Source organism: Triticum aestivum, chromosome 5D (genome assembly GCF_018294505.1).
Source record: "Triticum aestivum cultivar Chinese Spring chromosome 5D, IWGSC CS RefSeq v2.1, whole genome shotgun sequence".
Taxonomy (NCBI): Eukaryota; Viridiplantae; Streptophyta; class Magnoliopsida; order Poales; family Poaceae; genus Triticum; species Triticum aestivum.
Genome location: NC_057808.1, coordinates 229880388 through 229904005, shown reverse-complemented (window position 1 = coordinate 229904005; position 23618 = coordinate 229880388). Strand labels below are relative to the sequence as shown.

At 47.5% G+C, this 23618-nt stretch overlaps 1 protein-coding gene across 2 annotated transcripts; it reads left to right on the top strand.

Moving 5' to 3' along the window:
- The first annotated feature begins 20233 nt into the window (after nt 1–20233).
- LOC123120326 (heavy metal-associated isoprenylated plant protein 32) lies at nt 20234–23121 on the top strand. 2 transcript variants are annotated; one of them, XM_044540297.1, is made up of 4 exons: nt 20234–20381; nt 20777–20842; nt 21058–21133; nt 21255–23121. In XM_044540297.1, the coding sequence occupies exons 2-4, from the start codon at nt 20813–20815 to the stop codon at nt 22721–22723; spliced, it is 1575 nt and encodes a 524-aa protein (XP_044396232.1). In that variant the 5' UTR covers nt 20234–20381; nt 20777–20812; the 3' UTR covers nt 22724–23121. The 2 variants fall into 2 exon arrangements, with proteins under 2 accessions (XP_044396232.1, XP_044396231.1); XM_044540296.1 differs by lacking the exon at nt 20234–20381 and adding an exon at nt 20394–20649.
- The last annotated feature ends 497 nt before the right edge of the window (nt 23122–23618 follow it).

Genomic DNA, 23618 nt, shown 5'->3' with positions numbered 1-23618 from the left:
TAGCCTATCGGTTTAAACGCAAGCTGAACAGGGAACACATATTTTAGGTGCTTACTGCAGCGTGTGCCATCGGCTCGGGTGATCCTGCGATGGTTCGCATGCCCTAGGTGTTGTCTTTACGACTTTTTCATGCCATCGACTCGTTTGTTTTTCAAGGAGGGTAGGCAAGCCTTTCGTAGCTCGCGAAGTAGGATTGAGTCCAATGTATTCCCCTCTAAGGGGCTGTAATTTGCATTCCCTTCGTGCCAACCGACTTCGTGTTTTGGCTTTCGGCTTCTCCCACCCTAGGTACTTAACTTGGGTGAACCTAAGTAACAATCCCAGAGGTGCTCCTGTTACACCCTTAGGCGAACGTGCTAATGAAGGAAATATTCCCTAGAGGCAATAATAAAGTTGTTATTTATATTTCCATATATCATGATAAATGTTTATTATTCATGCTAGAATTGTATTAACTAGAAACTTAGTACATCTGTGAATACATAGAAAAACATAGTGTCCCTAGTATGCCTCTACTTGACTATCTCGTTAATCAAAGATGGTTAAGTTTCCTAACCATAGACATGTGATGTCATTTGATGAAAGGGATCACATCATTAGAGAATGATGTGATGGACAAGACCCATCCGTTAGCTTACCATTATGATCGTTTAGTTTTATTGCTATTGCTTCATGACTTATACATGTTCCTCTGACTATGAGATTATGCAACTCCCGAATACCGCAGGAACACCTTGTGTGCTATCAAACGTCACAACGTAATTGGGTCATTATAAAGATGCTCTACAGGTGTCTCCGATGGTGTTGGTTGAGTTGGCATAGATCGAGATTAGGATTTGTCACTCTCAGTATCGGAAAGGTATCTCTGGGCCCTCTCGGTAATGCACATCACTATAAGCCTGGCAAGCAATGTGAGTAATGAGTTAGTTACGAGATGATGCATTACAGAACGAGTAAAGAGACTTGCCGGTAACGAGATTGAACTAGGTATCATGATACCGGCGATCGAATCTCGAGCAAGTAACATACCGATGACAAAGGGAATAACGTATGTTGTTATGCGGTTTGACCGATAAAGATCTTCGTAGAATATGTAGGAGCCAATATGAGCATCCAGGTTCCGCTATTGGTCATTAACCGGAGATGTGTCTCGGTCATGTCAACATAGTTCTCGAACCCGTAGGGTCCGCACGCTTAACGTTCGATGATGATTTGTATTATGAGTTATGTGATTTGATGAACCAAAGTTTGTTCACAGTCCTGGATGAGATCACGGACATGACGAGGAGTCTCAAAATGGTCGAGAGGTAAAGATTCATATATTGGAAGGTTATATTCGGACATCGGAATGGTTCCAAGTGATCCGGGTATTTTTCCGGAGCACCGAGGGGTTACCGGAACCCTCGGGGAAGTTAATGGGCCTTAGTGGGCTTTAGTGGAGAGAGGGAAGAAGGGCCACAGGGTGGTGCGCGCCTCCCCCTGCCCAAACCGAATTGGACTAGGGGTGGGGGCGCGGCCCCCTCCTTCCTTCTCCTTCTCCCCTCCTTCCTTTCCCCTCTGGTGTAAGAAAGGAAAAAGGGGGGCCGAATCCTACTTGGACTACGAGTCCAAGTAGGACTCCCCCCTGGAGCACCCAACCTGGCCGGCCTCCTCTCTCCCTCCCTCCTTTATATACGTGGCCAGGGGACACCCCAATAGCACAACAGACAATCTCTTAGCCGTGTGCGGTGCCCCCTCCATAGTTTAACACCTCGGTCATATCGTCGTAGTGCTTAAGAGAAGCCCTGCGCCGGTAACTTCATCATCACCTTCGCCACGCCGTCGTGCTGACTGAACTCTCCCTCATCCTCAACTGGATCAAGAGCTCGAGGGACGTCATCATGCTGAACGTGTGCTGAACACGGAGGTGTCGTACGTTCGGTACTTGGATCGGTTGGATCGTGAAGACGTTCGACTACATCAACCGCGTTACTAAATGCTTCCGCTTTCGGTCTACGAGGGTACGTGGACACACTCTCCCGTCTCGTTGCTATGCATCCCCTAGATAGATCTTGCGTGATCATAGGATTTTTTTTTTGAAATACTGCGTTCCCCAACAGTGGCATCGAAGCCAAGTCTATGCGTAGATGTTATATGCACGAGTAGAACGGAAAGAGTTGTGGGCGATAATAGTCATACTGCTTACCACCAACGTCTTACTTTGATTCGGCGGTATTGTTGGATGAAGCGGCCCGGACGACATTACATGACCGCGCTCGTGAGACTGGTTCTACCGACGTGCTTCGCACACAGGTGGCTGGCGGGTGTCTGTTTCTCCAACTTTAGTTGAATCGAGTTTGACTATGGCCGGTCCTTATTGAAGGTTAAAATAGCACACTTGACGAAAAATCGTTGTGGTTTTGATGCGTAGGTAAGAACGGTTCTTGCTAGAAGCCCGTAGCAGCCACGTAAAATTTGCAACAACAAAGTAGAGGACGTCTAACTTGTTTTTGCAGGGCATGTTGTGATGTGATATGGTCAAGACGTGATGAGATATAAGTTGTTGTATGAGATTACCATGTTTTGTAAAAGTTATCGGCAACTGGCAGGAGCCTTATGGTTGTCGCTTTATTGTATGAAATGCAAATGCCATGTAATTGCTTTACTTTATCACTAAGTTGTAGCGATAGTTGTAGAAGCAATAGTTGGCGAGACGACAACGATGCTACGATGGAGATCAAGGTGTCAAGCCGGTGACGATGGAGATCATGACGGTGCTTTGGAGATGGAGAACAAAGGCACAAGATGATGATGGCCATATCATGTCACATATTTTGATTGCATGTGATGTTTATCCTTTATGCATCTTATTTTGCTTAGTACGGTGGTAGTATTATAAGATGATCCCTCACTAAATTTCAAGGTATAAGTGTTCTCCCTGAGTATGCACCGTTGCTACAGTTCGTCGTGCCGAGACACCACATGACGATCGGGTGTGATAAGCTCTATGTTCACATATAACGGGTACAACATAGTTTTGCACGTGCAGAATACTCGGGTTAAACTTGACGAGCCTAGCATATGCATATATGGCCTCAGAACACTGAGACCGAAAGGTTGAGCGTGAATCATATAGTAGATATGATCAACATAGTGATGTTCACCATTGAAAACTACTCCATCTCACGTGATGATCTGACATGGTTTAGTTGATATGGATCACATGATCATTTAGATGACTAGAGGGATGTCTATCTAAGTGGGAGTTCTTAAGTAATATGATTAATTGAACTTTAATTTATCATGAACTTAGTACCTAATAGTATTTGCATGTCTATGTTGTTGTAGATCAATGGCCCGTGCTACCATTCCCTTGAATTTTAATGCGTTCCTAGAGAAAGCTAAGTTGAAAGATGATGGTAGCAATTACACGGACTGGGTCCATAACTTGAGGATTATCCTCATTGCTGCACAAAAGAATTACGTCCTGGAAGCACCGCTAGCTGCAAAACCCGCTGCAGGAGCAACTGCAGACGTTATGAACGTCTGGCAGAGCATAGTTTATGACTACTCGATAGTTCAGTGTGCCATGCTTTACGGCTTAGAATCAGGACTTCAAAGACGTTTTGAACGTCATGGAGCATATGAGATGTTCCTGGAGTTGAAGTTAATATTTCAAGCAAATGCCCGAGTTGAGAGATATGAAGTCTCCAACAAGTTCTATAGCTGCAAAATGGAGGAGAATAGTTCTGTCAGTGAACACATACTCAGAATGTCGGGTACCACAACCACTTGACTCGGCTAGGAGTTAATCTTCCTGATGATAGTGTCATTGACAGAGTTCTTCAATCACTGACACCAAGCTATAAAGGCTTTGTGATGAACTATAGTATGCAAGGGCTGGAAAAGACTATTCCCGAGCACTTCGCAATGCTAAAGGCCGCTGAGGTAGAAATCAAGAAGGAGCATCAAGTGTTGATGGTTAACAAGACCACTAGTTTCAAGAAAAAGGGCAAAGGGAAGAAGGGGAACTTCAAGAAGAACAGCAAGCCAGTTGCTTCTCAAGGGAAGAAGCCCAAGTCTGGACCTAAGCCTGAGACTGAGTGATTCTACTGCAAAGGGACTGGTCAGTGGAAGCGGAACTGCCCCAAGTATTTGGCGGATAAGAAGGATGGCAAAGTGAAAGGTATATTTGATATACATGTATTGATGTGTACCTTACTAATGCTCGTAGTAGCGCCTGGGTATTTGATACTGGTTCTGTTGCTCATATTTGCAACTCAAAACAGGGGCTACGGATTAAACGAAGATTGACTAAGGACGAGGTGACAATGTGCGTGGGAAATGGTTCCAAAGTCGATGTGATCGCCGTCGGCATGCTACCTCTACATCTACCGTCGGGATTAGTTTTCGATCTAAATAATTGTTATTTGGTGCCAGCGTTGAGCATGAACATTATATTTGGATCATGCTTGATGCGAACGGCTATTCATTTAAATCAGAGAATAATGGTTGTTCTTATGAGTAATATCTTTTATGGTCATACACCCTTGATGAGTGGTCTATTTTTGTTGAATCTCGATTTTAGTGATACACATGTTCATAATGTTGAAGCCAAAAGATGCAAAGTTAATAATGATAGTTCAACTTATTTGTGGCACTGCCGTTTAGGTCATATTTCTCTAAAGTGCATGAAGAAACTCCATGCTGATGGGATTTTGGAATCACTTGATGCTTGTGAACCATGCCTCATGGGCAAGATGACTAAGACTCCGTTCTTGGGAACAATGGAGCGAACAACTGACTTGTTGGAAAAAAATACATACTGATGTATGCGGTCCAATGAGTGTTGTCGCTCGCGGCGGGTATCGTTTTTTTCTGACCTTCACAGATGATTTGAGCAGATATGGGTATATCTACTTAATGAAACATAAGTCTGAAACATTTGAAAAGTTCAAAGAATTTCAGAATGAAGTAGAAAATCATCGTAACAAGAAAATAAAGTTTCTACGATCTGATCGTGGAGGTGAATATTTGAGTTATGAGTTTGGTCTTCATTTGAAACAATGTGGAATAGTTTCGCAACTCACGCCACCTGGAACACCACAACGTAATGGTGTGTCCGAACATCGTAACCGTACTTTATTAGATATGGTGCGATCTATGATGTCTCTTATTGATTTACAACTATCATTTTGGGGTTATGCTTCAGAGACGGCTGCATTCACGTTAAATAGGGCACCATCTAAATCCGTTGAGACGACACCATATGAATTGTGGTTTGGCAAGAAACCTAAGCTGTCATTTCTTAAAGTTTGGGGCTACGATGCTTATGTGAAAAAGCTTCAACCTGGTAAGCTCAAACCCAAATCGGAGAAATGTGTCTTCATAGGATACCCAAAGGAGACTGTTGGGTACACCTTCTATCCCAGATCTGAAGGCAAGATATTTGTTGCTAAGAATGGATCCTTTCTAGAGAAGGAGTTTCTCTTGAAAGGAGTGAGTGGCAGGAAAGTAGAACTTGATGAGGTAATTGTACCTTCTCATGAATTGGAAAGTAGTTCTCACATAAATCAGTTCCAGTGATTCCTACACCAATTAGTGAGGAAGCTAATGATGATGATCATGAAACTTCAGATCAAGTTACTACCGAACCTCGTAGGTCAACCAGAGTAAGGTCCGCACCAGAGTGGTACGGTAATCCTGTTCTGGAGGTCATGTTGCTTGACCATGACGAGCCTACAACTATGAGGAAGCGATGATAAGCCCAGATTCCGTGAAATGGCTTGAGGCCATGAAATCTGAGATGAGATCCATGTATGAGAACAAAGTGTGGACTTTGGTTGACTTGCCCGATGATCGGCAAGCCATAGAGAATAAATGGATATTCAAGAAGAAGACTGACGCCGGGAGACTCGGGGGCGAAACCCTAGGCGCCGCCGGTCCCCCGCCTCCCCTTCTCCTCCTCCCCCGCCGCCGCCGGCAGCCGTCGTCGGGCTTGCCCGCACGGCGGTAAGCGGCAGCGGGGGCTTCCCCGCACACCCGCCTCGACCTCTGGAGAGTCCCCCACCCCGCATCGGGCACCGCCGCCCGCTTCCCCTGCTCCCTGGTGGCCGCTGAGGCCAGCCCTCTGCGGAGGCTGTCGTCGGCGTTGTCGCCCCGCGCCTGCTCGCCGGGGACGGCTCCGCCCGTCAGATCCGGCCGCCTCGGCCCTGGGATCAGGGCCATACTCCGGTCTGGCGGCTGGTGGGCCGGGGTTCGACGGATCTAGCTGGCGTGGCCTTGCCTCATCGTTCCCGGCTAGGGTGTTCGCGGTGTGGTGCTCCCTGGTGGCGGCAGTGTGGGTCGTTCTCCATGTTTCGACGGGATTTGTGCAGTGGGTGGATGCCGGGGCGGCGGCCTCGGGCGGTGTGGACGGCGTTGCTTCTTCGGCGAGCGACAGTCGTGGGTGCTGGTGGTCCGCGACTTCGGCCATGCGGGCGGCGAGGTCTCGGTGGACGTCTACTATAGTGGGTCGGGGTGCCCTGTCTACTATAGTGGGTCGGGGTGCCCCGTCACCCGCTTCGATGAAGTCCAACGCCTTCTCCGGCTGCGTGCGCTCCCCAGGCCAGGTCTTTGGCCCGGTGGATGGGATGGGGGCGGGACTGGGGGAAACCCTTGGCCGTCGGCGGAGGCCACGACAATGGCGGCACCTTTGCTGGGCGTCGGTCCGCTTCTTGGAGGCCTTGTCGAGGTTCTCTCCCATCTTTCACTGTGATCTTCCTTTGGGTGAAAGCTCTAGTTCCCCTTGCGGGCGACGGCGTCGTACCCTCGCCGCGCTCCTTCTTGAAGGCATCGCCTGGGGTTCCCGGAAGCATGGTGGGCGCTTTGCAGTGCGTGTGAGGTGTTTGGCGGCGGCAATGTGTGCGGCGTTTCACCTATTCTTCGCCGGTCTTCGTCCTGTGGTAGCGTTCCTTCTGCTTGGAGATGGACTAGCGTAGATGGTGGTCATCATTTGGCGTCATGGTGGCGTCGATGGCGGAGGTACCTGCCAAGGTTGGCACCTCAATCTGCTCTGAAGATGGACTAGTGGGAGATGGCGGCGACGACACATGTGAGTGCATCGGACCGGATTGTGCCCCGGACCCGGTATGTGGCTCGATTGGGGCCTCCGGCTTTAGATGTTAGGCTTAGGTGAGAGGTCTGGGTATTTGGCCCAGCTTGCACCCCCTTCATCATATGCATAGGAGTAGGGGCAGATGTTGCCAAGATGGCGGATTCAGGCATATTGTTTTACTACTTTGTAAGGTCCTCGAGAATAATCAATAAAATGGCCACATGCATCCCCCAGATGCAGAGGCCGGGGGTCATCCTCCTTTTCTAAAAAAAGAAGAAGACTGACGTTGACGGTAATGTTACTATCAACAAAGCTCGACTTGTTGTGAAAGGTTTTTGACAAGTTCAAGGAGTTGACTATGATGAGACCTTCTCACCCGTAGCGATGCTTAAGTCTGTCCGAATCATGTTAGCAATTGCCGCATTTTATGATTATGAAATTTGGCAAATGGATGTCAAAACTGCATTCCTTAAATGATATCTTAAAGAAGAGTTGTATATGATGCAACCAGAAGGTTTTGTCGATCCTAAAGGTGCTAACAAAGTGTGTACGCTCTAGCGCTCCATTTATGGACTGGTGCAAGCCTCTCGGAGTTGGAATATACGTTTTGATAGTGTGATCAAAGCATATGGTTTATACAAACTTTTGGAGAAGCCTGTATTTACAAGAAAGTGAGTGGGAGCTCTGTAGCATTTCTAATATTATATGTGGATGACATATTGTTGATTGGAAATAATACAGAATTTCTGGATAGCATAAAAGGATACTTGAAAAGAATTTTTCAATGAAAGACCTCGGTGAAGCTGCTTATATATTGGGCATCAAGATCTATAGAGATGGATCAAGACGCTTAATTGGACTTTCACAAAGCACATACCTTGATGAAGTTTTGAAGAAGTTCAAAATGAATCAGTCAAAGAAAGCCTGTGTTACAAGGTGTGAAGTTGAGTCAAACTCAATGCCCGACCACTGCAGAAGATAGAGAGAAAATGAAAGTCATTCCCTATGCTTCAGCCATAGGTTCTATCATGTATGCAATGCGGTGTTCCAGACCTGATGTGTGCCTTGCTATAAGTTTAGCAGGGAGGAACCAAAGTAATCCAGGAGTGGATCACTGGACAGCGGTGAAGAACATCCTGAAATACCTAAAAAGGACTAAGGAAATGTTTCTCGTTTATGGAGGTGACAAAGAGCTTATTGTAAATGGTTACGTTGATGCAAGCTTTGACACTGATCCGGATGACTCTAAGTCGCAAACCGGATACGTATTTATATTGAATGGTGGAGCTGTCAGTTGGTGCAGTTCCAAGCAGAGCGTCGTGGCGGGATCTACGTGTGAAGCGGAGTACATAGCTGCTTCGGAAGCAGCAAATGAAGGAGTCTGGATGAAGGACTTCATATCCAATCTAGGTGTAATACCTAGTGCATCAGGTCCAATGAAAATCTTTTGTGACAATACTAGAGCAATTGCCTTGGCGAAGGAATCCAGATTTCACAAAAGAACCAAACACATCAAGAGACGCTTCAATTCCATCCGCGATCAAGTCAAGGAGGGGAGACATAGAGATTTGCAAAATACATACGGATCTGAATGTTGCAGACCCGTTGACTAAGACTCTTCCACGAGAAAAACATGATCAGCACCAAGACTCCATGGGTGTTAGAATCATTACTATGTACTCTAGATTATTGACTCTAGTGCAAGTGGGAGACTGAAGGAAATATGCCCTTGTGGCAATAATAAAGTTTTTATTTATATTTCCTTATATCATGATAAATGTTTATTATTCATGCTAGAATTGTATTAACCGGAAACTTAGTACATGTGTGAATACATAGATAAACAGAGTGTCCCTAGTATGCCTCTACTTGACTAGCTCGTTATTCAAAGATGGTTAAGTTTCCTAACCATAGACATGCGTTGTCATTTGATGAACGGGATCACATCATTAGAGAATGATGTGATGGGCAAGACCCATCCGTTAGCTTAGCATTATGATCGTTTAGTTTCCTAACCGAAGTTTGTTCAGAGTCCCGGATGAGATCACAGACATGACGCGGAGTCTCGAAATGGTCGAGAGGTAAAGATTCATATATTGGAAGGTTATATTCGGACATCGGAATGGTTCCAAGTGATCCGGGTATTTTCCAGAGCACCGAGGGGTTACCAGAAACCCCAGGGAAGTTAATGGGCCTTAGTGGAGAGAGGGAAGAAGGGCTACAGGGTGGGGCGTGCCTCCCCCTGCCCAAACCTAATTGGACTAGGGGTGGGGGGCGCGGCCCCCTCCTTCCTTCTCCTTCTCCCCTCCTTCCTTTCCCTCTGGTGGAAGAATGGAAAAGGGGGGGCGAATCCTACTTGGACTAGGAGTCCAAGTAGGACTCCCCCCTGGCGCGCCCAACCTGGTCGGCCTCCTCTCTCCCTCCCTCCTTTATATACGTGGCTAGGGACACCCCAATAGCACAACAGACAATCTCTTAGCCGTGTGCGGTGCCCCCCTCCACAGTTTAACACCTCGGTCATATCGTCGTAGTGCTTAGGCGAAGCCCTGCGCCGATAACTTCATCATCACCGTCACCACACCATCGTGCTGACGGAACTCTCCCTCGTCCTCAACTGGATCAAGAGCTCGAGGGACGTCATCGTGCTGAACGTGTGCTGAACACGGAGGTGCCGTACGTTCGGTACTTGGATCGGTTGGATCGTGAAGACATTCGACTACATAACCGCGTTACTAAACGCTTTCGCTTTTGGTCTACGAGGGTATGTGGACACACTCTCCCGTCTCGTTGCTATGCATCTCCTAGATAGATCTTGCGTGATCGTAGGAAATTTTTTGAAATACTGCGTTCCCCAACAGCTGAAACATAAGGGTTGGACATAGGAGCCACGGATCCCAGTTTGGCAAAAAGTCACAAGTCAAAATCGATGCATATAATGGCTTAAAGCGAATTGGAAGGGTCGACGACAGCGAGTAGACAGTGTCGCACAAGCGGCTCCGGGTACTTTGACAGACCAAGGAAGTCGCAGTCAACATGTTGTAATAGCCCCAGCGAAATTTGTGGCGCATAATGTGTGGCTATGAGTTGTACCATTACTGCCAAGAATGACTCAAGGGCTAGGAAAAATGAAATTTAATAAAGGATCAATTAACTGAGTCTATCTTTGCTTATAACAACCCTAACTAGTTTTAATGATTGATCAAAAATAAAAAGAGAAGATGTGAATTGGCTAGTCGTAGAAGCGTCACAGCAAGGCCGCATTCCAGGGGTTCGACTCCAGGCGGTTATCTTTGGCATCTCGGATTTGGTATGCTCCTCCGGTGAGCACCTTGTCAACGATGAACAGCATGTCCCATGGTGCAGGTAGTTTATGTTGGCCAGGTGTATTTGGTTGGCGCCGTAGGACCAGCTCCCGACGTTGAATGCCTTCCCTAGACCTCACGCTGCTAGTATCACCGTTCCTGCTATTCGTAAAAAGAAGAACATGCCTTGGCTACGTCTCGCTCCTCATCCAGGGAATCCAGATCGTCTCGTCGGCTCTGCTTGGCCTCCCATTCCTAGTACACGCGTACTCGAGGTGTGTCGTGTATAAGGTCACTAGGGATAATGACCTCAACACCATATACCATAAAAAATGGGGATTTCTATTTTCAAGCCCCTCCTTCCTTTGTTCTGCTCAGTTTTGTCCATGTTGTTTGTCATTCCTCAGTTTTCCCCTCCATCGCGCGTACCACCCTTACAAGAGCCCAAATAGGGGTTAGTTGTCGGGTCAACCATTACTTGGCGCAGTGATTGATGTGTGGTGTACAGTCATAGGTGGCTCCATCGCGCACCTACTGATGCGTGGTGTACAGTCAGTGGTTGCGTTGTCATCGGTTCCCCAGGGCCCATGTGGCAGTGCCTCGCCAAATGGCCCAAAATGTGGCTTAAAATGTCGCGAAGGGTACTCGAACTCGAGACTGGCCGCTGTATGAACAATGCAAGCGCCAACTGAGCTAGTATGTGTATGTGTGCTCTGAAACAAAACTGCTCTTTTATGTACTCATGGGCGTGAAGGATAGACCCAAGGTTCAGTGAGCCTAGACTTAGTGTACCGCCGGAGGAGTGAAGTTTTTTTCCTCGTATTTGGTATTGCTTGTTTATCATTTCCCCCCTAAACTAGTCCAAAGAAGTGGCAGATCCAAAAGGATTTCCATTTTTGAGACTTTAATCATTTTCTACAGTTTTTGTCAAAATGAGGACCTTCTCTCAAGGATGGCTACTCATAGCATATGGGTCAAGGTTTTACCTTTGTTTGTGTCAAGTTCCTCCATTGGTAATATGGAAGCTTCAAAACATTTTTTGCAACTATATGGACCAAACTAGGGCACACTTAGAGTTTAAATTTGAATTACATCAAGTAAATGCCTAGGACTCAGAAAATGAAGGAAATATAACAAACACACTCTGAAATCCATGAAAATTTGGCAGTGGGCCTCCGGCGTGGTCTAATTTGGGTGAAAATTGCAAGGGTCCAAATTCCTTTCTCTTTGGGAGTACTTCCTTCACAAAAATGCCACTTTTGGCACTGTTTGATTGAAAACAATTTTTTTCATAACAAAAATATTTGAACCTCCTTTGGCAATGTTGTTTGCAATGTTAATACCCATGTCTGTGACAAATATGGTCATGCTGTCATGTATTGTTCTATGGATGTGGCCATGGTCAGGGCCATATGAGTGCAAAACCATGCATCCTCATATAAGATGGGCCATTTTGTGAAGGTTTTACTTCTTCTTTTATTTGGTATTTGTTGCTTATCATTTCCCCTAAACTAGTCCACAAAAGGGATAAATGCAAAAGGATTTCCCTTTTTGAGACTTTAATCATTTTCTATAGATTTTTTTTTCAAAATGGGGACATCCTCTCAAGGGTGGTACTCACAGCCTATGGGTTAAGGTTTCGCCTTTGTTTGTGTCAAGAGCCTCCAATCATAATATGGAAGCTTGAAAATATATTTTCCAACTATTTGGACCAAACTAGGGCACACTTGCAGTTCAAATTTGAATTACATCAAATAAATGCCTAGAAGCTCAGAAAATGAAGGAAATATAACAAACACACTCTGGAATCCATGAAAATTTGGTAGTAGTCCTCCAATGTGGTCTAATTTGGGTGAAAATTGCAAGGGTCCAAATTCCCTTCTCTTGGGGGGAACTTCCCTCACAAAAGCCACTTGGGACGTTGTTTGATTGAAAACATTTTTTATAACAACAAAAAGGGCAAACAAATCACATTGTGAAATATGTAGAAAAAGGATAAAATTTGGACATTCAAACATGCAAACAACAAAAAAATCGTTTAAACTTTATAATTTTCACAAACATTCAAACGGGAAACATAGCTACTAACAAAATAACCATAGTTCATAGTCCTAATCTACTAATCGTCATTGTCGATGTCGGAACCGCTGCCAAGGTCGAGGGAGTCGTCGTCCTCCTCCTCCTTGCTGACACCGAGGGATTCATCGTCATCCTCGCTCACGAGGTCAATGATGACGCCAACCACCGAAGCAACAACCACCTCGTGCAACCCTGACTTGTCAACTCGGTCATCCGGGTGGCGCTGTGGCCCCTTCATCAATTCGCGCAGTGCCAGGAAAAGCCCCGTTAAGTCTTCAGGGTCACCGGCCTCGCTAGCCACCAACCCTCTGTATACCGCCAACATAGGCGGCTCCAGTTTGGGAACGAGCAAGACGTCATTCGAGCTCGTCCTAGGCTCCGGCTTCGACATGAGTAGGGGGCACACGAGCTCATCCCCGGCTCTGACTCAGGGACACGCAGGCCACTGCCGTGCGCTGCAGAGCTCGTTCCCGGCTCCGGGTTAGGGACGCGGAGGCGCGTCGCGGAGCACGCATACAGATTGGCCCAGAAGGCCCCGTCGTTGCCTCCTCCTCTAGGTGGGGAGCACGACACGAAAACCTGGCGGGCCTCGTCCAGGTCGAGCTATGCGCGACATGCGGCCATGACATCTTCGAAGGTACGCCCTTCCCAGAAGGCGTACCACTCGTCGATGTTTTGCGCGATACCGGGTAGGGGCGTCGTGGCACTGGATGCGGGCAGGGTTGTCATCGGCGAGCATCTGCGGACATTGCCGGCCACATGGCGCGCAGTCCGGACTCGCCCGCTCCTCCGATGTCAACCCTTCCGGAAAGCGCGGATTGAGCGTGACATAGTTGGCTTGCCGACGGTGGGGACATGCTCCATTGGGAGCGCCCCACACTCAAATGCCAGCCTGCCAGCAACTGCATGTCCGGCGGCACCATGACGTTGCAGTGGGCGAGGAGCTCAACTTCCTCGACCCTGAGGGTGCACGACATGCCGGGTATTCATGGCGACAGAGGAGGAGATCAATCTCATCGCTAAGGAGAAGGAGGAGGATCACCTTTACATGTTGGATGGCAAATGAGGATCCCACCCTCCTTGAGTGCCCAGATTAGAATCCGAAAATACACATTGAGTCGCCCGCACAGCTCATATCGCCCACCAAGTGATCCTTTTCGCATTATTCATAAGGAGGCATGTGATGAGCGCTACCAGGCCTACGCCATGGTCGCTCAGCCTGGTGAAATCTTCAAGTATACGGCCACCCAGGAAGGCGTTCAGGGGGGGAGTGACCATGGCGTCTAGCTCCATTAGGAGGAGAAGTAGGTGGACGTGGCGGCGGAGAGGGAACACTTGAGATGGCACTCATTCAACCTCAACGACATGGACGACAATGGACAAGAAAAGGGACGAAGGCAAGGTCGCGAGACCGTCACACTATCGTGCATAGGCAAAGGGCCACTCGTCACATATGCATGTGTTGCGTGCACTGCATTCATCATCGTCGTGGTGGGGAGCAACTAGTGTTTCTCCCAAGGCGTAAAATATCACCAGTTTAGTAAAAAAAAAGTCGCTAACAGACTTTTCTACCCCATGTAACCACTTTCTAATGCAATGCTATCTCAAATCAACGTTTCAATCATCAAAATTAAGTGTGTGGATTTTTGAGTTGATGTTACAAAAACAGAAAGCAAAAGAAAAGATATGAGGCCACATTGTGTCGACCCTGCATTTGCCACGGCGCCTCGATACTATTGCCGATAAAGTGACTTTGCTAAAGTTGCTATTAGAACAGTAAAACATAAAACGGGCTAATTTGTTGCAAGTAATTTGTTTTTATATGGAAAAAGAGGCCAGGTCCACAAGACTCGGTGCAGCCGACGCCACAGTGCAGTTCATACACGCGAACAAATTTCCATCTGCATGCCTAGCACTACTTTTGTACTCTTGTATGCCTCAAGCAGACGTGGTAGCGTCACCCCACGACCTTTTGTTTCTCAACGACATCAGGTCACCTTACCCAACACCTCGCCGAACCAGATACATCAATCTGACTTCTTTTTTGCAGTACACTCCTACGTAGTACAGTATCCTTCAAGAGACATAAGGCATTTCCCCAGTACTTAGTTGAATCAGTGTGCTAATCTACGGCAAGAATATGACTGTAACCCTTGTTGCCAGATTTCGAAATCTACTATCAGTAGCGAGAGATGATGGGGTAATTATTTGCATGGTCAGAGGTATGGTAGCGTCACCGATTGAATGCAGTCCAAATTTGGCGTGTACTCGTTCACAAACAAAGATACAAAAGTGAGTGCGTGATGCCAGCCCATTTTGTAAGTAACTGAAGTTGACGAAACTGAAGGGATGCACAAGCCGTCCACGACATGTAGATTGTCCTATCTCAGATCGGCGCACCGGGAGAAGCGATGACACCAGCCGTCCATCTCTTGCTCTTGCTGAAATTAATTCTCATAAATGTAGTCCTTAATTTACTGCCAAAAATCGGCAAAAAGATCACGCGTATGTATCCTGAGCGTAAATGACTTTTGCTTGATCGGAGATATTGCTTACTCTCGAAGCACTAAATTTTCCACATCCTCGAATATTTAGATTCTTCGAAACAATGTTACGACCAATTATTTGAAATGTCATATCTGTGTGTTCTGATTTATTTCGTAAAACTAAGAGTATGTATCAAGATCATCATTGGTTTTGCTGAAATTTATTGTGATAATTGTTTTTACAATTTGCTGGAAAATATAACCCCAAGCGTGACCCATTCATAAATGTCTTACTATAACATTGTTTTACTTCATCATGAAGCATACATTTTGTAAACAAGCCCACAATATACTCTTTTCCAAAGGAAATGCTATGACCAACGGCTAGAAGCTATACTAGGAAGATTTTAATTTACTTCCTGAATCTAATGTTTAGTACTCGAAATATTGCATGGTGATTATTGGCTGCTAAAAATTATTGCGATACATTTGTTTTATAACTTGCTAAATATAATATCTATAGCATAAACCTTTACTTTTGATTAATTCTTCTCCAAAAAAATGCAGTGACCAACGGCTAGAAGCTATACTAGGAACATTCTAATTTACTTCCTAATCTAATATTTAGTACTCGATATATTGCATGGTGATTTGTTGGCTGAAATTTATTGCGCTACATTTGTTTTAAGATTTGCTAGAAACAATTTTAAGGCCACATATATCTATCTATAGCATATATCATTAATTTCTATTAACTCTTTTCCCAAAAGAAAAAATGTTGTGGCCAACAGATAGAAGATATACTAGGAAGATATCTAATTTACTTCCTAAATCTAATGTAATGTTTTTGATATAGATTATTGGCTGCCGACATTTGTCGCGCTACATTTATTTTATAATTTGGTAAAGATAACCACACATAACTATTTCTAGCGTAAAAGAATAATTTTTTATTTACTCTTTTCCATAGAAAATGCTAGGACCAACTACGAGAAGCTCTACTATGAAAATTCTAATTTACTTCCTTGCCTAAAAATTAGACCCTTGTTTTTTTGTCGAGAAGAACCTTAGATTAAATTGAAAATAAGTAGTGGTACAAGTACAACTCAACCCCATAAAAATAAGAAATTACAAATAGCACCCTGGGAAACCAATCTAGCCACACCACCAACGCGGGATGAGGGCGTGTCGCCGCCGCCACTCCCTGCCGGGCCGGTGAAACCCTTGGTTATACCTGGGCATATCTCGGGCTAGGCCGGGCTTTGGGCCGAGCCAAAAAAGCACGGTGCTAAAAACCCATGCCCGAGCCCGGCCCGGCCCGGCCATCGGGCCTACAAAATCGAGCCCGAGCCCGAGAAAGCCCGACACGGCTAAAAACGTGTTTTGTGCAGGCCCGAGCCTAGCCCGACCTGCCCGTCGGGCTTAGTTTCTAGGCTCGAGCCCGGCCCGATGGCACACTCGGGCTCAGCCCGGCCCGGGATTTTCGGGCCAGGTCGGGTTGGGTCGTCCGGGCCGGGCTGCCCATGGCCAGGTCTACCCTTGGTTGGGCGCATGGATTAAAGATGTCGGGAACTCACCATCATCGGTCTAGGAGGACCAGCCCGCCGGAGATAAGCCAGATTGGAACTGCGTCGCCACTTGCGCCAGCTTGTTGAGCGACGACGATGAAGCGTCGCCACCGACGAGAACCTGCAAAGCAGAGTCACCATGCTCCTAGAAAAGCTCCATGCCCCCATGTTGATGCCGGAGCGCGCGTCATCACGACGGCTAGGCCTGGGAATAAAATCCACCTCGAGGCCCGCACCGCCGCCGCACCAGCCTTGATTGGTTAGCCTGCTACCAGATCCTCCGACGGCCGCCTCACAGCGACCCACCGGAATTGAATGTAAAGCAAATTTATTCCATGTTGCCACCACCATAATTGTCAGGACCGCAACGGTGGAAGGGCGACAAGCACACATTGCCATCAACTCTGAGGCGCCGCCGTGAAGGTTTCCACCGATGTGGGAATAGAATTGAGGCAGACTTATTCGCCCAGACGCCGCTCCCACCACCCCAATGACGCACCACAGCAGACAAACCCTAACCCTACCTACTAGGCCAGAGTGAAGGAACGAGATCCCCCTCCCTCTTGCCGCCGGAGCGGCGAGCGGGGGGAGAGGGGACCAGCGCCCTTGCCGATGGAGATTGAGGATGGGAGTTGGTCGCCGCCTGTCGCCCGAGAAAGGAGGCAGGGCTTGGTTTGTTGCAACGATTATTGTACCCTCGTTTGGCACATGATCTATCCATTTGTCATTTCGGGTTCGGAGCGGGTGACGGCAAAAAAAGAGCATCAGGTTTTGACTGCCGCGGGGAGGAGGGTAACCAAAAGCCATAACTATGCAACTTAACTCCCGCTTTCACACACGCTCATAGAGAAAGTGTGCTCACTTGGCTTGGATGCATGGGATTGTGCCACTAATCAGTGTAGTCATGACTAGGAAGCCGCTTGACGAGCATTGCCCTTGCATGGTCCTTGGTAGCCACTCCATGGGAAGCATCGAGTGCTCGTGGAAAGACAACATGTGGTCAATGATGTCAAATACACGTGTATGCACCATGCTAACACTGACTAAGTTGCAATTGCCCCAGGACACAAGCCTAGAGGACTAACTGTCTAGTTCACGGTCTTTTATTGCGAAGGTTAATAGGTCCGTTAACATCCCCTCAACATGTTAATCAAATGACTTTATTTTCTAAATGTGATATTAGTTCACACATTAACCTCTGAGATGTTGACTACATACCCATAAAAAACAACAAGACCCCTAGCAAGGAGGTGGAGAATACTTAATAATACGGTGAAGTGACTCCATGAAATACTTTGATCTGTGGACGACACTGTTTTGGTAAAGGTCGTAATGATTTCATACCTATTAAATATGGAAACGCTAAAGGGTAACCATTACATGTTAGGCTTATAGTGTGATGCCGCTTTTTCCTCCTCGGATACTACAATTTTTGTCAATCCCTCTATTTCTTCAACCCGAGGCTTATAGTATAATGTGAATACTGTAAAGAGGGATGTGAAGGCGATACTCTAAAGTTAAGAAGTAAGGGTGGCAGTGACGTGGCAATACAACCATTGCTTGTTGGTCAGGTGGTGTGGGCTAGCCACCACACATATTTGCAAGTAAATGATTGTGTCAGTGGTTTCCTGGCGAAAAGCTAACCACACAGGCGTCACAAGTGGTCAAGCGAGCTTGGACAAAGCCGATGTAGAGATCCAGAAGGGAAATGTGTAGAAGAATACAACTCTATGCGTGAGAAAAACCCAGTAAAATGAATGAATATGATGATCAACGAGGTATGAGGTGTAGGTGCAAAAGTGGTGTTGGTTGTAATGGGGTTTGATAGCAATCTGTTGCTCACGTGCATGTGCTATGAAATGGTCGAGTCCTGTAGACAATACATGCCATAAGAGATGTATGTTATATTGTTCTAAGCAGGAAGTACATCAACACCATGTAGGGATGGTCACTATTAAACAATTACATCTTTAACTAAAATTTTCGGTTGCGATATAGAATAGGGATAATTCTGTAGAGATTTGTCGGACAAAGACCACATGTCTAACTTTTTCTACGCACGCTATACACTCACTCGTAGCATTTACTAAACGTCTATGCATGGAATAAGCTATAATGAAAAATCTCGTGTGTGGTTCTACTCATGTTGTTCTCACTCGGTAGCTATACATTATAGCCGGATAAGAATAAGCTAGCACATCTTTTGGTTCACGGGATACAGTCAAGACCTAACGGTATGCATGCATACCGTTAGGGCATGCTCTTCTAACTCTAGAGCCTAGCAATATGCACGTAAAGCATACAATCGGACATGTGGTACTTCTTACATATGATTCTAACATACTAATGTTAAACCGAGCTAAAAACAAACTATCTCATTTTTTCGGTGCGTGTATATTGGAAGTTTTGACGCAATATCTTTTATTCGAAAAGAAGGCATCAACCTAGCCTCTTGACTTGACCTACGGGAAAGCATTACTCGTGAACTCATCTTCTCACACCGAGGATCATAAGATAATGCATGCAATGTGTTTGAACCGGATAAACATGATCGAACTATCTTCTGGTTGGTCGAATGTTGCATAGACTTGCATGAATTTTCCCAAACGAGTCTCACTGCACAAAGCCGACATAACACATTCAACTAAATAATCACTAAACATCTATACGAAATATGTTTGCATCAAGAGAATTACTATGTAGTGAACAATGACGTCTTTAACTAACTTTATTGATTGACATATAGAATGATGATGGTTCCGTGGATATTTGTCGGATGTGCGATAGAGCACACACATCCAACATTCCATACAAAGGCAACACACTCATTCTTCGCATTTATTAATAAGTATGTGTGAAGTAAACTATAACGGAAAATCTAGCGACTCTTGTCGTACTCATGGTATCGTCACACGGTATGTATGCGTTAAAAATCTGATAATAATGAGCTAACTCATCTTTTGGTTGGCGGGAAACACTCAAAACCTAACGGTATGCATGCAGAGCGTTAGGGCATGCTCTTGTGACTCAAGAACCTAACGATATGCATGTACAACAATACAAAATCATATGTGTAGTTCTCCTTACGTAGAATCCTAGCATACGCAACATGTTAAGCCAAGCTAACAAATAAACCAACTCATGTTTTGATTGTGTGTATATCCTAATATAGGGTTTTGACGCAATGTATCTTCTTCGCAAAGGAGGTACCACCCCCCAGCCTCTTGACTCAACGTATGGAAAGCATTGCTCGTGAATAAAAATGAGCTAACTCGTTCTCTCACACTGAGGATCCTAACATTCTGGTTGGTCGAGCTTTACATAGACTTACCTGGATTTCGCCCTAAGCAGTCTTAAAAGCATTTTGCATAAACAAGCCGTCATAACGCATTCAACTAAAAAGTCACTAAACATCCGTATGAAACGTGTTTTGCATATGTAGTCGAGGTTCAAACCCAGTTTGTCACCCCACATTGGAATTCCTAGACCAAGCAAGCAGAGACAAATACAAGCGGTACATAAACTTAACGGAATATTCCTCTGATGGGCAGTCATCCGCACGTCCCGAGAGAAATAGTAGGCTCTACAAACAGTCTAACTGAAGTCACAGAGGGAGGGACTGATATGAAATTGGCAGTTGAGTTGAACAAGACTTGCATGTACGCTTTTGCAAAAAAGAAGCGGGGAGGGGCATCGGTAAGCGCAGCAGTACACTACTCCCTGTACTTACTGACAAGTGACAAAGGGTATTTAATTCTCTCCCTGGCTAGTCTTTTGTAGGAGTAGGATTTCACACACAGAATCGGCCGAGGGGAGGGCAAAGGGAAAGGCTTCCGCTCCAGTGCCAAAGGCCAAAGGTCGAAATAAAAGGGTAAGCAGATGGAGGATGGTGCCCGTGCTCATTAGACCAAGAGGAAGCCTCTCCTCTCCTCTCGCCATCTCCAACCCCTCTTCCTCCTCTGGACCACAGAGGCCTAATAGACCAAGCCCCCCCTCTTGGTTTTCTGCAAACACACAAACTCTAATAAGCCACAGCCCTGTTCCTTTTCTCTCTCTCTCCGCTGCACTTACTCTTTTGCGTGTGAGTGTGTGTGGGGAGATATTATATTGCAGGACACCGAGTTATCTCCAGCGAGAAGGCATTTTTTCCTCCCTCTCCCTTCTTCTGATCATACCGCACCTTCTCTCTCACGAGAGCAATGTTTTCCTCCTGGTTGTTGTTGTTGTTGTTTGTTCTTCGTCTGATTTGAGGCCTCCGTGTGACAGATCTGGGCAGTTGCGGGGCACTTGAGGCGGTCCGGGATGAGTAAGGAGGAGGTCCTCAAGATACAGGTGCGTTCTCGCGTCGTCTCAACTCAAGACATTCCGTGTTCCTTCTTGTTTTTGCTGCCATTCTTTGATTGATTAGGCACGCACGCAGCTTTGCCTTACTTTACTTTTCTTTTCACCTGTGTTTCCTCCCGTGTCCCCCGCTATCTTGTGTTTCCAAACCTCCATGTTTTGCTATTTTGGTGACCCTGTGTTCTCTGTTCCTCCGAAATTCCCAGACTTGCGTGCTCAAAGTGAACATCCACTGTGATGGCTGCCAGAAGAAGGTCAAGAAGATCCTGCACAAGATCGAAGGTGAGAAGATAAGCCTTTTCTTTTAAATAGTAATCTAATTGCTTCAGTTTCGCTCTTGCTTATTATCTCTGCATTTTCGAGTTAATTTTCTGTAACGGAGATGTGTTGAATTCATCGTCAGGGGTGTACCAATCCAGCATAGACCCGGAGCAGGGGAAGGTGACGGTGTCTGGCATGGTGGATCCGGACACCATCATCAAGAAGCTGACCAAGGCTGGCAAGCCAGCCGAACTCTGGGGGTCCAAGGCTGGAATGGCTAACCAGTTTCAGAAGCTCCAACTTGACGGCGGTGCTAAGGGCCAGGCCAAGGACGCCGGTGGCAAGGGCCAGTCCAAGGACGCCGGCGGTGCCAAGGGTCAGAAAGGTGGCGGCGGCGGCGGCGGCGGCGGCGGAGGTGCTAGCAAGGACGCAAAGATGATGATGCCGCAGCCGACGGCGCAGCAGCTTCAGCAGCTGCAACAGCAGATGCAGATGAAGGGAATGAAGCTGCCGCAGTTCATGGACGGGAAGATGCCGTTCGCGGCGGCCGCGCCGATGAAGGACCCCAAGTCCGTCAAGTTCAACCTCCCACCAGAGGATGAGTTCGGGGACGACGGCAGCGAGTTCGACGACGAGTTCGACGACTTCGACGACGAGGATGATTTCGACGATGACGGCCTCGACGACGACTACTTCGACGACCCCAAGATGATGATGAAGCCGATGGCCATGCCACCGAACGCCGGTGGAGGAGACAAGAAGGGCGGCAACAATGGTGGCAAGAAGGGTGGCAACGAGATCCCGGTGCAGATCAAGGGGAATCCCAACAACGGCGGTGGCGGTGGCGGTGGCAAGAAAGACGCAGGTGGCAAGCAGAACCAAGGTGGCGGGGGCGGTAACGGCAACGGCGGTGGCAAGAATGGAGGCGGTGGCCAGGCGAACAACGCCAAAGGAGGAGGAGGAGGCGCCCCGGGCGGCGGGGGCCAGGCGGGCCAACCTGGGAAGAAGGGCGGCGGCGGTGGCCCCGGCCTCGGTGTCGGTGGACCGATGGGCGGCATCGGCATGCCGCCGCAGCAGCAGGCCATGATGAGGCCTAACATGATGGGCGCTCCCGGCTTTCCTGGTATGGGCCCGATGGGAGGGCCCATGGGCCACCACCCCCACATGGGAGGCGCGCAGGGCGGTGGCGGAGCCGCTCATGGCATGCCGGCCGGCGGCATGCCTCCACCTGGGTTCTTCCAGGGAGGCGCGGGCGGCGGCGGCGGCGGCGGCATGCCGTCCGGCCCCGCCGAGATGATGCAGGCTGCCGGGAACCCCATGGCGCAGCAGCAGTACATGGCCATGATGCAGCACCAGCAACAAATGATGATGCAGCAGCAGCAGCAACAGCAGCAGGCGATGATGAACGGGCACGGGCACGCCCACGCCCACCCCCACCACGGCGGTGGCGGCGCTCCGGCGGGGTACCCGGCGATGCCGATGGGGTACGGGTACGGGCGGCCGCCCATGCCGTACCCAATGGCGTACCCGATGCCGATGCAGCCGCACCCGCACGCGGACCCTTACAACTACTTCAGCGACGAGAACCCCAACAGCTGCTCGGTGATGTGAGAGGAGACGGATCGTGGCCGCCGCCGTCGCGCTGTACCCAGTGCAGTGCAGTGGCCGGTGGGTGCTTTCCTTTCTCTTCTCTTCTCACCGCCGCCGCTCTGTCCAAAGCCAGCCAACCAACCAACCAGCCAACCGGAAGGAACTCTGAGATCGTCGTCGTCATCGCCGTCCATCACCGGCTCAGTCAGTCAGTCAGTATACATGGGAAACGAGTCCCATCCCATCTAGCTCGCTCCTTTTTCTCTCTTACTTAGCTTATTTTCTCAGCAAAAAAAAAGTGAACTTCCTTGAAGGCGAAGGTAGGTATAGTAATTATCTATAGTTGTCATAAGAGATGATGGTGCTTTTTATAATTCGAGACTAAGAAGGTGCTGCTGGTGGTTTCCTTCTTGCATGCATATCGCCATTGTGTTCGCTTTGCTTTGGTTTGCTTTGCGTGTTCCGTGCTGTGGTTTCCTTCTGGCAGTAGGCAGCTTATCCCTACAATCCCACACACATATACTACTGGAGGGAGTAGTAGTAGTGGAATGTTGTCAACTCAACCCAGTAGTGCCTTTAGCTTTCTGCCTTGCTTCGTCGGTGTGAGGGAAGAAAGATATACTAGTCTACTCCTCCCGGCCATGGTGACAGACAGAGGTGAATGGAGAAGGTGATGATGATGGTTGCGGTGGTCCATGTGAGCGAGCGAGGAAGGAGAGGATGCTAGGTGCAGTTTTTGGCTATGCTTTCTTTTTCCTGCGCCCTGCACTCACATTATTGATGGGGTAAGATTGGACTGTCCCCTAGCTAGCTGCATTCAGGTTGGCTTACACCAGAATTGCACACTCCCATCCTATGACCACAGTAATAAACACCACCACTGTCGCCTGCCTGCCCCTGCCTCTGCCTCCGCCTG

What these genes read in the sequence shown, in the direction of transcription:
- LOC123120326 (XM_044540297.1), top strand. Translation starts at nt 20,813, where the DNA reads ATGAGTAAGGAGGAGGTCCTCAAGATACAG. An exon ending in AGGAGGTCCTCAAGATACAG is followed by an intron (nt 20,843 to 21,057) that starts GTGCGTTCTCGC and finishes CGAAATTCCCAG; the next exon opens with ACTTGCGTGCTCAAAGTGAA. An exon ending in GATCCTGCACAAGATCGAAG is followed by an intron (nt 21,134 to 21,254) that starts GTGAGAAGATAA and finishes ATTCATCGTCAG; the next exon opens with GGGTGTACCAATCCAGCATA.